The sequence below is a fragment of the Seriola lalandi genome, unplaced genomic scaffold, assembly GCF_002814215.2.
Source record: "Seriola lalandi dorsalis isolate HSWRI2012SDOR001 ecotype SW California unplaced genomic scaffold, Sedor1 jcf7180002054338, whole genome shotgun sequence".
Classification (NCBI taxonomy): Eukaryota; Metazoa; Chordata; class Actinopteri; order Carangiformes; family Carangidae; genus Seriola; species Seriola lalandi.
In genome coordinates, this window is record NW_019524891.1 from 558,533 (window position 1) to 570,594 (window position 12,062).

General features: G+C 39.8%; 1 protein-coding gene across 1 annotated transcript; it reads left to right on the forward strand.

Annotated features, from left to right (window-relative positions):
• The first annotated feature begins 7,645 nt into the window (after positions 1-7,645).
• LOC111655994 (prolactin-releasing peptide receptor) lies at positions 7,646-9,893 on the forward strand. The gene is made up of 3 exons (XM_023407581.2): positions 7,646-8,108; positions 8,491-8,888; positions 9,666-9,893. Exons 1-3 carry the CDS (start codon positions 7,646-7,648, stop codon positions 9,891-9,893), a joined length of 1,089 nt encoding a protein of 362 aa, XP_023263349.2.
• Positions 9,894-12,062: the final 2,169 nt, after the last annotated feature.

The window sequence follows — 12,062 nt, forward strand, 5'->3', positions numbered from 1 at the left end:
TGAGCTTTCCACAGAGGCTAGTCAAACCAATCAAACATTGACTCTTCTTTCAGGCTTCTATACCACGCAGAATTCCTCTGAAATATAGCAATCCATATCTGCTGCTTTCCACTAACTGTGCCTTTTTTTACCCTGCATTTATTTTTTTTAAAGCTCCAAGCTCTCACGGGTTTGTAAGGATAGTGTCTTCTATTGAATGGTCCATTTTGTATTGATTTGGTGCCTCTGATTGATGTGGTGTGAAATGAGAGTAAAGAATCCGTGGAGAACATTTCTGAGCTCAAAGTATCAGGTTGTCATAACACACTGGTGATAAGAAGCAGCCTTTACCACAAAGAGAGAGAGAGAGAGAAAGAGAGAGTGAGAGTGAGATGAAGCAATAGCAGACATGAGGAGAAACAGTCTGAACATTAATTGACACTACTTTTATTGTAGCTGCTGTCCATGTGTCACCAGGGGTTCCTCTGAGGGGGCATTGCATTACAAAGGGCAGATAAATTGATAGAGGAGTGATGGTGCATGACATTACAAGTGCTGCCTGGTGTACAGAGACTCAGCCTCATGCGTGTATGTGATTTTTTTGATCTGTGGTTGTGGCTTTTGTGTTTAGAAGTGATTTGACATAAAGTGAAGATAATTAGATATATATTTATTGTTATTAATTGGTAAATAATGCATACAATGCAAGTGTATTTCAGATGACATCCTCCTCAGCAATATGGACTTTGGCTATTTGGGTATGCATCTGCAATTTTTATTTATTTTGTGTCGCAATAATTGTACACTTTCATCATCCTCCTTACCCTGGAGACAAAACAGTGATTCTGTCCCTTTTTCCACATGTTTTCTCAATTTCTCGCTCATTCTTCTTCAGATGTGGGAGAATCTGCAGGCAATCAAGGCTTTCATACAGCAAATAAAATAGAACACAACAAGCTGCCCTCTCTCCTGAGGGCTGCAAGGGTGTTCACAGCATGTTGCGAAATATACATGCAAAAGTATGCATTTTTGTGTATACATGTGAGGTACAAATGTGTGTGGATGCTGACAAAATAAAGGAGAATAGGTGGGAGGAGGCACCGCCTGGGAGAAAGGTTATGTGGGTACCCTTTTCTTTCTCCCTCCCTCTGTCACTCTCACTCAGTGAAGAGGGAGACAACACCGGCTCTCTGCCTGACTCTTCATATCACTGTGGGCTTCTATATAAGCAGCAGGAAAGCATGTGTAAGTAGAGATTTAGGATCAGTAACTATAAAGAAAAAGGAGCAAAGAAAAAAAGGGCGACAAAGAAAAGGCGAAAATAATCTCATTTGCTGAACTGAAGAGAGACACAGGGATTTTTCTCAGTATCTCGAACTGTGAGCATCAGCACAGGTAAGATACTCAATCTATCTGCTGATTCACTGCACGCACTGACATTTACAGAGTCACACCAGTAAGGACAAACACACACACACACACACACACACACACACACAGACACACACAAACACACACACACACACACACATACACACACACACACAAACACACACACACACACACAGCTGTTTTGTTTTCATTGCTCATATAAGTTGCACAATGTAAATATGCAGAGCAATTTGCATAAATATCTTTTTTCAGAAGCTTTATTTAAAAATCAATTACCATTATCAAGTTGCTGATTCACAAGTATTATCTTATACAAACAAGATACAGGGGCTGGACAAAGTAATGTAATACCCAGTGGAAACGCTGTCACTTCAATATGTGAGTTTTCCAAGGAGCATTAGACCAAGAGCAGAACACCAAAGCATCTGCGACCAAACTGCAGGAGCACAGGTCTGATCAATCTTTAAGTAATAAAATGTTACATATAAGAAATACATGTGGTGGATAATGTGAGTGACAATACTGTACAGTTTTGTTTTTTGTCTTACACAGTATGATTGCAGACACTTTCATAAAAATTTTATCCAACATTTTTACTCTTCATGTTTGTGTGGCCTGTTGGGTACTTTAGTGCTTTATGTGCGTTATATATTCATGCTATGTACATGTATGTACGTATATACATATTTTAGAAATATGAAGTATTTCATTTATGCATTTCATTTAACTGTAAACATGTAATTTCACATTTTACAACATGTAGGATTTTTCTATGAATAATCCATATTAAAAAAATCTTGACGGATCAGATGCAACATACAGACAAATAACAGTGCAGTGCAGGTATCACAGAGTGCAGCATCTCGCTGGTCTTTGAATGTATATGGGCAGCACATTCACAAAGATTTACACTCACTCCCTAAATCTTTTCTAAGTGAAATGAAGCGGAATATGAGAATCATTTTGCAACTTCATTCCTCTTGTGTTTTGACCAGTTATAAAACAGTGAAACAAAATGTTGTTGTTGCACGTGTGTCAATGTCATGTACCCTGCCCAAAGCATGATTACAAGTTATCTATATTTTAAAAGCATGTTTATACAATTCTTAGCCCTTCTACTAGAAGGGGAGTCATTTCAATACAAAAGCAAGGTGAAAGATGTCATTTTTTCTGGCACTTTGTGGCATCTGTGGCACTAAGCATCTGTGAGCATCCCATCAGCATAAATGAAGGCCAGAGGGCAGGGGTGCACTGTCTAAATTGCAGCGTTAAAAGCTGAACAGCACTGCATTTACAAGCATTTATAAGTCAAACAGGAACACAGACTTCAAAAAAGGGATAAAACTTGCGATCTTGCTAATCCAGCAAGTAGATAAGTATTTGTCCCTATCTCTATGCACACTCATACCCTGCAGCATCAAGAACCACAAAAAAGTTGTTTACATTTTGTAAGCCAATGAGCTCTGTTAACACACATTCAAACTAATGCAGCGACCTTAAAACCTTAGAAACCTTGATTTTTCTATTCACTGCATTTGTTCAAATGTGTACACATGTGTTTGCGCGACTTAAATTGTGATGAGTTGTTCCTTGGCAGAGCAGATAATATTGGAGAAGCTTTGACCTCTCTTAATGAAAGGGTCAGCAGGAGATAATAACATTTAGTCCGCAGTTGATCACTTGCCCTGCAGACTAGGAAAGACATTCTAGCAACAGTGTGGACTTTACTGACTTTAAAACACCTTAAAGCACCCGGTTCAGACTTTGATTACACTGCAGTTCACACAGAACATATCAGTTGTAGAGATGGTACTGTGGAAATGTGTTATCTGAATTAAAGAGAGCACAAACCATTATTCTTATACTGTTGTATCTGCTGTACATGTGTGGCAATAATGCAAATCAACAGGAGCAGGCTTCCTATATTCCCAATTCAAATAATGAGCAACACCAAGTCACCTCATCACAACTGCATATAATCAACTTTGACATCATTTGTGTTTAATATTTGTTCAACCTCTGCCTCCAGCTCTCTTTGGATGCCTTAGCAGCCTCAGAGTGATGGAAATGCAAGATTTATATAAAGTACTGTATATAAATTATAAGGCATTATCAAAAAAAAGAAGAAAAGAAAAAGAACAAAAAAAAGCGAATGTAAAGAAAAATAGGAAGAGAGAGCTGGCAATTCAGGGTGAGAGGGAGTCTTCAGGAGCTGTCCTTCCTTTTTTGCATTTTGAGGGTTCTCAATTCTCATCACGCCTCAAAAATTAGCTGCCAGGTCTGGATGCTTTCCACAAAGGCCATAGTAACAGCGTTACTAGGCAAAGGTGGGTTTCTTCCAAGCTGTCGGATAATGTATACTGCGTGAGACCAGATGGGCTCAGAAAACATATTTCTGCTGTTGATCGTGGACACATGCATGACAAACTAGAAAATTAAAGACACAATGCCATCTGCCACTAAGAGAAGCTACATCTATAGTGGAGAGTGCTGCTCAGCAAGTAATGGTTATTAACAGATTTTGATCTGGACATGCAATTTTTTCTAATATGCCCTTCAAACTGATTGCGCTGATGTGCTACACATTTTGAATCAGTGCAGTGGATCCATGGAATGAAACTATCTGCATCGTTTCCTCTCGCAGCAATGAGGTGGAACAACACACCTGTACTCTCATCACCTTTCTCAACCTCGACTCTATTAAAGTGTTGCTTTACATGATTCATAATTATGTATAAAACTGCTTTACTTGCCTAACTTAGCATTCTGCAGCAGCTTCTTGTGGGTTTAAACTGGGACTTTTTTGTTCACTCTGCTATTACGCACAGTAGAAACAGATACAATTGGTAAAACCAGATGAACACCTTGAACTGTCAAACATGTTGGCCTAAAATCTCCCACTGGTGTTCATTTGGATTTAGGCATGGTGACTGAAAGGTTAGAGCATGTGATCCACATTATTTATATTCCTATCAAACCATTTAGTCACCCATCCTGCACTAGTTATGTTCCTACACTTATTTATTCAGATTTTTATCATTCTAGCAGCATGGGTCTATTGGGATGACAGCGTCAGTCTTTGATGCTGTCTGAAATATCTGAACTACCACTTGCTTTGAGTTTTTTTTTTACAGACATTCAAAGCCCCCAAAGATAAATCCTACTGACTTTGGTGATCATTATAAAATGTCAGCACGTTTATTTATTCACCCCCAAAGTGTTCATGAAGCAGATTCCTAACGCCATGGAACACATGTATATGCATATCTTTCTCTCAAGCTGAAATATTTTCAACCAGTGTGGAGGTGGAAAGTTTGTGCCTAACTGCATCTTTCCATTGACTTTGTATGCAACCACTCCACCTCTAAACCTTGCCTCAAGGTTTGTCTGAACACATAGTTCATCTTATTCATTTCCATTGAGTAGTCAGCCTAAAACTCTGGTCACTGGTTGAAAAATAATGAAATCACTATTAAAACTGAGCTTCTTTCCATTGTGGAGCAAACAGCTTGTGACTGAACAGTAGAACGCAGCGCTAACTTAAATGCTGCATCAGATGAAATATGAAATCAAATTAGGTCGATCTTGAAAAAATGGCTAATTGCAGGTTAGAAAGTATATAAAGTTTGCTAAATGTTGAAGTTCAGCATTCTGGTGCTTATATTGTGTTTAAATGTGAGCTCATTTAGAAGCATTAAAAACCGGTCCAGTCATACAGAATTGCTGCCCGCCCTGGAAGACTATGGACTCAGTGTCCTCGGCAAATTATATAGCTGGACCTATGTAGTATTTAATATGTAGCTTCAGTCTGGCAAACTATAACATAGTAACATGTAAGATCCTAAATAGAGCATGTGCCTTTTTCTGCGATTAGTTTAATCCCAAAAGAGGATGGAAACGTTGGTAGTTTCTTCATCACAGACCACAGTAAGGAGAGCAAGTTAAAGTGAAGATTAGGGGAAAAAAGAAACAGAACATCAACAGAAACTTCTTAAACCATTTCAGCAGCATCATCTTCCTCTGTCCAATCCAATATCAGTCACATTTCCTCCAGTCTTTTCTGAATGCACTCGGCCAGTTTGGAATATCATTTTAAACATTCTGTGCCACATCTAGTCCTCATTCACAAATATGTCAGGCCATTTCAGCTGATCATAAATCTATTTGCAGACACCAGAAAATAATGTGTGTCCAGCAGAATAAAAAATGAAAGAAGGAAAAAAAAAGAAGAATTTTAGGCTTCAGGGTTGTGGGTTGGTGGAAAGTAGCAACATCTTATGAGTTGGCTGCAAAACAGCACTGCATTCATGTGCTTATTTCTGAACATGAAAGTCAATCAATATGAACTTTACTTTCAACTGCATGTCCACACAGACATTTGAGGGAAGAAAATTTAAAAAATCCTTTAGGTGAGAAAAAAATCTATATGGCCACCAGAATATATTCTATATATGGGAAGCACTAATAAAGGTCAGGATTTATTTTTTATTTTTCAAAATCACAACATGGCCAAGTGTAATATCCCATTCACAGGAGCTGCAGTTTTTGATCCAAGTAAATTATATCAAAACATACCAGAATAAATGAAGGCATTGTGGTGCCACAGAGACACCCCAGCCTACAAGTTATATTCTCCAGATGTAAGGGAACATCCTTGTTTGGTACAGGCCCCAGCAAAAATCACATCTTCAGCCTTTATATTTTTTCGGTGAAAATTAAATGAAAAAAATAACCATTGCCACTAAAATTGTAACTCATCGCACTTGAATTAGCTATCAAAAATAATCGCAATATAATCTTATTGCATATTTTTTACCACTTCCCCAAAAGTGTTGGAAAGATTACTTGTACCATACATTTTAGAGTTCATCTCCATCATCCAACCACAATCTATGGATCCAACAGGCCCCCTGTTAGGCACTGTTTCTCTAGGTTCCCCAACACAGACACATTTCTCATATTGGACTTCTGTTATCTCTCAAAATTTGAAATGTTTTTCTGTGTTCCTGAAGCCTCTTATGTTTTAAACTTGCCAAAGAAGTTATGATAATTGATTGAAAATACTAATCTCGATGTATTATCCACAAAACCTCTTTCAAAACTAACAATTTACATTCTTACAGACCAAATCTTGTCTAGTCTTGTGGGTTGACCGCAATAATTTGTCCTCCTTATGATAGTTTTATGGCTGGGCTCCTGCAGCTGCCAGAAATACGATTTAACAGCTGTTTGAAGGAAAAGGCACCAGGGTGCACTATATTCCAAATGCATGATACATCACAAGTCAACGGCCCGTCAACAATCTTAGATTGCTCTCTGGACAAGTCAGTGAAAACATTTCTCATAAGAAGTAATTTCTTTTAAAATGCAACAGATTTTTTCTTCACACACAAGAAAATCTGCTCTACGGTCAATGCACCAATAAACCAGACCACTGCATTAGCATGAAGATGAAAGAAAGAAGAAATTCTTGTGAGGATGAAGTAGAATATTATCCCTCTTTCATGTAGGATCATTATCACTCACTGACGGAGCAGTTTTATGATGGCTTCTGGATCAAAACAACATACCTCACTGGCACATCCTGTCTCTGCAGTTAGTCAAACAGCAGCTGAAGAAACTGTATGCACTTTAAAGATTTTAATAAGAGTTAGTGGGGGAGGAAACCATATGACAGCGATGGGCGCCAAAAATTCATAACCCTCATAACCTTCAAACCTGAACACAACACTCATGTTTATACATTCTGTGTGACCTACAGTTTCCGGTGATATCAACTGTCCATCACAAATGGCAATGAATCAGCTCCTCTGTGAACCCCCAAAACTTGTTTGAAAATCATCATGTTTTAAGTTTATTGTGATAGTTGTCTGTACATCCAAAGGGGACAGTGCAGACAGGAATTGCTAATAGCTAATTCGGCATACTTTTAGAGGTGCCAATGTGCCAAAATTTCAATGAAGAAAAATCGGGGCTCTAGTTGTCGTTCACAGCTAAATAAATGGCTTGTGGAATTTGGCCAAGCAGTACCTTTTTGTTTTATCTGATCAGCAGTTTATGAAACATCAATCACTCACATTTTTGTTGCTGCATCATTTTTTTCATTTTTCATCATTATTATTTGTGTTTTTCACAGCATCAATGTTATTGAAATATCAACTGGAATAAGAATAAATTTGTGATATATAATAGTGACCAGTGATCGATCAAAATGTCACATCGAAATTGTTATTGATAATGCTTATCCCTTCATTTCAGTTTGGTCTGCAGAGACATGAATACTTTCATTGATGAGGATTTCAGTGTGACAAGTAACACCAGCCATGAAACAGGACGAGGAAGTCTAGATGGTAGCAAACACCAAGGACTCAACCACAGTGACCCCCTGGACATGTTCATAGGCATGGAGCTTCTTCTACGTTTCAAACTTCTCTTCCTGCCTCTCTACTGCCTGTTAGTGGCTGTGGCTGGTGTTGGAAACTCCTTCCTGTTGGCTTGTATCTTGGCTGACAAGAAACTCCACAATGCCACCAACTTTTTCATCGGTAACTTAGCAGCAGGAGACCTGCTGATGTGTTTGAGTTGTGTTCCACTGACTGCATCTTATGCCTTCGACAGCCATGGCTGGGCTTTTGGGAGACCCCTATGCCACCTGGTCCCCTTGCTGCAATGTGCCACTGTGTTTGCATCAGTTCTTTCACTCACTGCCATTGCTGTGGACCGCTATGTTGTTGTAGGTAAGGGACTTAACATTATTGTAAATGCTTAGTGGTCACTCTTAAACTTATGAAAAGGATTATGAAAATGTGTATCTTCGGCACCATATGGTGCTGGTACCAAAAAAAGACACTGTGGTAAACAGCAATACATTGTGATAACTCCCCTTTCAGACCCAACCTACCCTTGATTGGGTCTGATATCAATGGGCTCAAATCAACACAATCAAGAGTGTACTAGTTATTTCATTTTTCTACAAACAAAATCTTATGCTATCCGATTCATTTGAAAGACCTTTAAGTCACACTTCTACACATAATGGCTTTCATGTGTGAAATAAATATACTGCTTTCATGCTTTTTTTGTATGCTATGTCTGTACTTCTTTTCCTTTCTGTCTCAGCTCATCCAGTACGGAGGAGGATCTCTGTGTGGGGCTGTGGTGCTGTGACTCTGGGTGTATGGCTTTTATCTCTGGCCCTGGCTGCACCACCGTCTCTCTACACACGCTACCTAGACCTGCGGCCAAGTGGTATCGACTTGGTAGTATGCGAGGAATTCTGGCCAAATAGCGGCAATCTGCGGCTGCTCTATTCCTGCTTCATTCTCATAGCTTCCTATATGATCCCGCTGCTGTCAGTCAGCATATCCTACTGTGCCATTACTGTCAGCCTAAGACGCTATTCAGTGCCTGGGGAGCAGTCCAACAGCCAGCAGCGCTGGAGCCAGAGGAGGAAGAAGACCTTCTCTCTGCTGGTGGCCTCAGTGTTGGCCTTCGCCCTGTGTTGGCTGCCTCTGCAGGTGAGTCAAAGACTATGATAGATCCAAATTCAAAGCCAAACTTTTAGCCATTCTTAGCCAGACTATCATTGTCTCTTACTCCTTATCGAAACTGTTCAGTTCATGTGGAATTTGAAGAAGATTTTTATGTGGCAGAGGCTTAGGAGACAAATCAAGTCTACATTCTTTCATAGATGTCTGCTAGCAAATCATAAACTTGACAGCTGTGAAGTGATAAAAAAAAGAGTGAAGCTTTAATTGTCCATGAGATCATTAGATTTTATACATAATTAACCACAGAAGCTCACCATCATGCATATTGTGTCTAAAAAACCAACATTATGTCCACAATGAGCCATGCATAAGGTTAAAAGATTAGAATTTCATCGTCATGTTAATGGAAGAAGTGGATTTGCACAGACCTGTGGCCCATTTCACAAAAGTGTTGCTGGCACTGCTTAAACACACAGATCGCATATCGTGGTGCTGTCATGTTTCCCAACGGTCTCATGCAAACTGCAGATACATTTGCAAGTCCTGCAAGGCTCTAGCATGTTTGCAAGAATATGGCATTTGTTGTGATTAGTGAAACTTGCTAAAATGAGAAAGAGGAAATGTTGAAATAGGCTTCTGTTTCTCAGGTTTTATAGCATAGGTTGTCACATGGAGTAATTCAGTATTAGCATTTAACATAAATGTAATCACGCCAGCACACCATTAGTGCAGTAATGGTGTGTGTGTTTTTGTTCTTGCAGCACTACCCAGTGCAGTTACAAATTTTCCCATGTCATTGTGCAGGTCCTGAACCTGTTGCTGGACCTGGACCCAGACTTCCACATCATAGGGAAGCGCTACATAAACGTCTTACAAGTCTGCTGCCATTTAGTGGCTATGAGCTCTGCATGTTACAACCCCTTCATCTATGCCTCACTGCATAGCAAGGTACGCATGCACCTGAAAGGCTACCTCTGTCCTTGTCGCAAAAGTAAGAGGGCAATGGTGGAGAGAGCGACGTCCAGTAGCTGATTTCCAACTGTGCCTGATACGATACCACTGCTTCATCAGCTGCTGACATACAGAGCCCCATCCTTCACTCATAAGCTAACACCTGCAGCCCTAGCACTGAGGAAAACACAACAGCTTATTACATTTAAACCAGATTAAACCAGATTTCTCCACAATTTTCCAGTGTTTGTTGACTTCAACACATTTAGTCCTCTCTTGTACAGTGTCATCAGAGGCACGGCTAAATAAGGTCACATATGACAAACAGACAAAGGCGCGGATCCAGACCAGACTGTAGTGTACTTTAGTATTATGATCAAGAAGATTAAACCATCCATTGGGATCTGTATGTTTTTCTTACACTAAGCAGATCCAGCAGCTTTAAAAAGGTCAAACACAGGCATGAACAGACCCTTAGGCGTAGGGACTCTGTTATGCTGGAGGCTGAGACCAGGGTTGGTTACACTGGTTACAAGGCCTTGTTAGATTTGAACAATAAATGCTTCAGGGAGCTGACTGAACAATGAACTCTTCTCCACGGACATGGATTACAGACCATGAAGAGGATATGTGCAAAAGACACAATGTGATTGTTTTATTTTGCCCCTGCTATTGAATGTCTGTGCTTCAAAATCTTATTCTTATTTTTTAAGTCTCTCTTGTATTACATACTGTATCGCCATATTGCATTTACATTTACTCATTTGGTAGAGGCTTTAATCCAAAGCGATTTACAAGTGAAGGACAACACTAAAGCTCCATTGCAGTAGGAGACCTTGGTGTAAGTACTAAGTACCACATCTATTCAATAAGTGCAAAGAGATCAGGTAAAGAAGTGCACTGTAAGTGTATAGTAAATGCTTGCATGTTAGGGTGTCAGAGGTGTTAGGAGAGGAGGTGCTCTCGGAAGAGATGAGGGATACCACTGCTCTGATATCATTTTGTAGCTTGTTCCACTATCGGGGAACCACAGAGGAGAACACTGGACTGAGAGGAATGCCTTGTGTAACGCAGGGACGGTAAAGCCAGGCGACATTCTTTGGAGGAACGCAGTGGTCGAGATGGAGCATAAGCCTCTATGACTGAGTTCAAGTAGATGAGAGCAGAACCAGAGGTCACTCTGAAGGCAAGCATTAGTGACTTGAATTTGATTCAGGTGGCCATGGGTGGCCAGTGTAGGTCAATGAGTAGTGGAGTGGAGTAGATATGCCTGTTTAAGTTGATCGAAGACCAGGCGTGCTGCTGCATTCTCGACCACCTGTAAGGATCTCACTGTGTGTGAGGGGAGGCCCGCCTGAACGGCATTGCAGGAGATGAGGCGAGAGGTGATCATGGCCTGGACCTAGAGTTGGGTGGTGTACTAGGTCAGGTAAAACCATATTTTTCTGGTGTTGTATAGTGAAAAGCAATCGGGAGACTGATGAAACATGGTAAGAGAAGGATAGCTGGTCATCAAACATGACACCCCGGTTTCATGCGAGCTTGGTTGGGGTAAGATCGGGTATTATATTATCAGATATTATATCAGATTTTTTATGTTGACATACACATTGTCTGCTATTTCTTTGTGTCATTATGTATTATTTATTCACCATGATTCAGCTCAACTAGCTAACTTTTTGTGTTATCAATACCGTTGTGTTTATGTAGTGTGCACACAGTTTGTGTGGACCTGGGTGAAAAAGATCAATATGTACAGGAGTGGGAGATGAAATCTGAAGCTTATATGACACCTTCAAAGTGCTGTTTGTAAAATTTAATCACTGCCAAATTCATAACGGTGTTACCTGATGAATAAAGTCTCATTGCTTTTGTTCTGTACGGAAAACAAGATTAATGCAATGATCAACTTAGTATTCAGAGCATGAACACAGAGTCACCTATAAGCATCACTGCTGACACCACTCCCATTGAGTTCCCATCAAGTATGATTAATGCTGTCTTTGTTTGTCAAAGTCAGGCTATCAAGTCCATTTTTGAACATGCATCTTGTTATAAGACTCACCAGAGAACTGGCTAATGTGATCTAAATTACATTTAAGCAGCATTAATTTTGTTCACTTACTTATACAGTTTTCACTATTATTGTTGCATATGATAAAAAAGGATATGTATATATATATAGGTGTGTGTGTGTGTGTGTGTGTTTGTGTGTGTGTGTGTGTGCGTGTGTGTGTGTGTGTGTGTACC

Coding starts and splice junctions, on each gene's coding strand:
- LOC111655994 (XM_023407581.2), top strand. CDS start 7,646: ATGAATACTTTCATTGATGAGGATTTCAGTGTGACAAGTAACACCAGC. Junction 8,109..8,490: donor GGACCGCTATGTTGTTGTAG/GTAAGGGACTTA, acceptor TTTCTGTCTCAG/CTCATCCAGTACGGAGGAGG. Junction 8,889..9,665: donor TGTGTTGGCTGCCTCTGCAG/GTGAGTCAAAGA, acceptor GTCATTGTGCAG/GTCCTGAACCTGTTGCTGGA.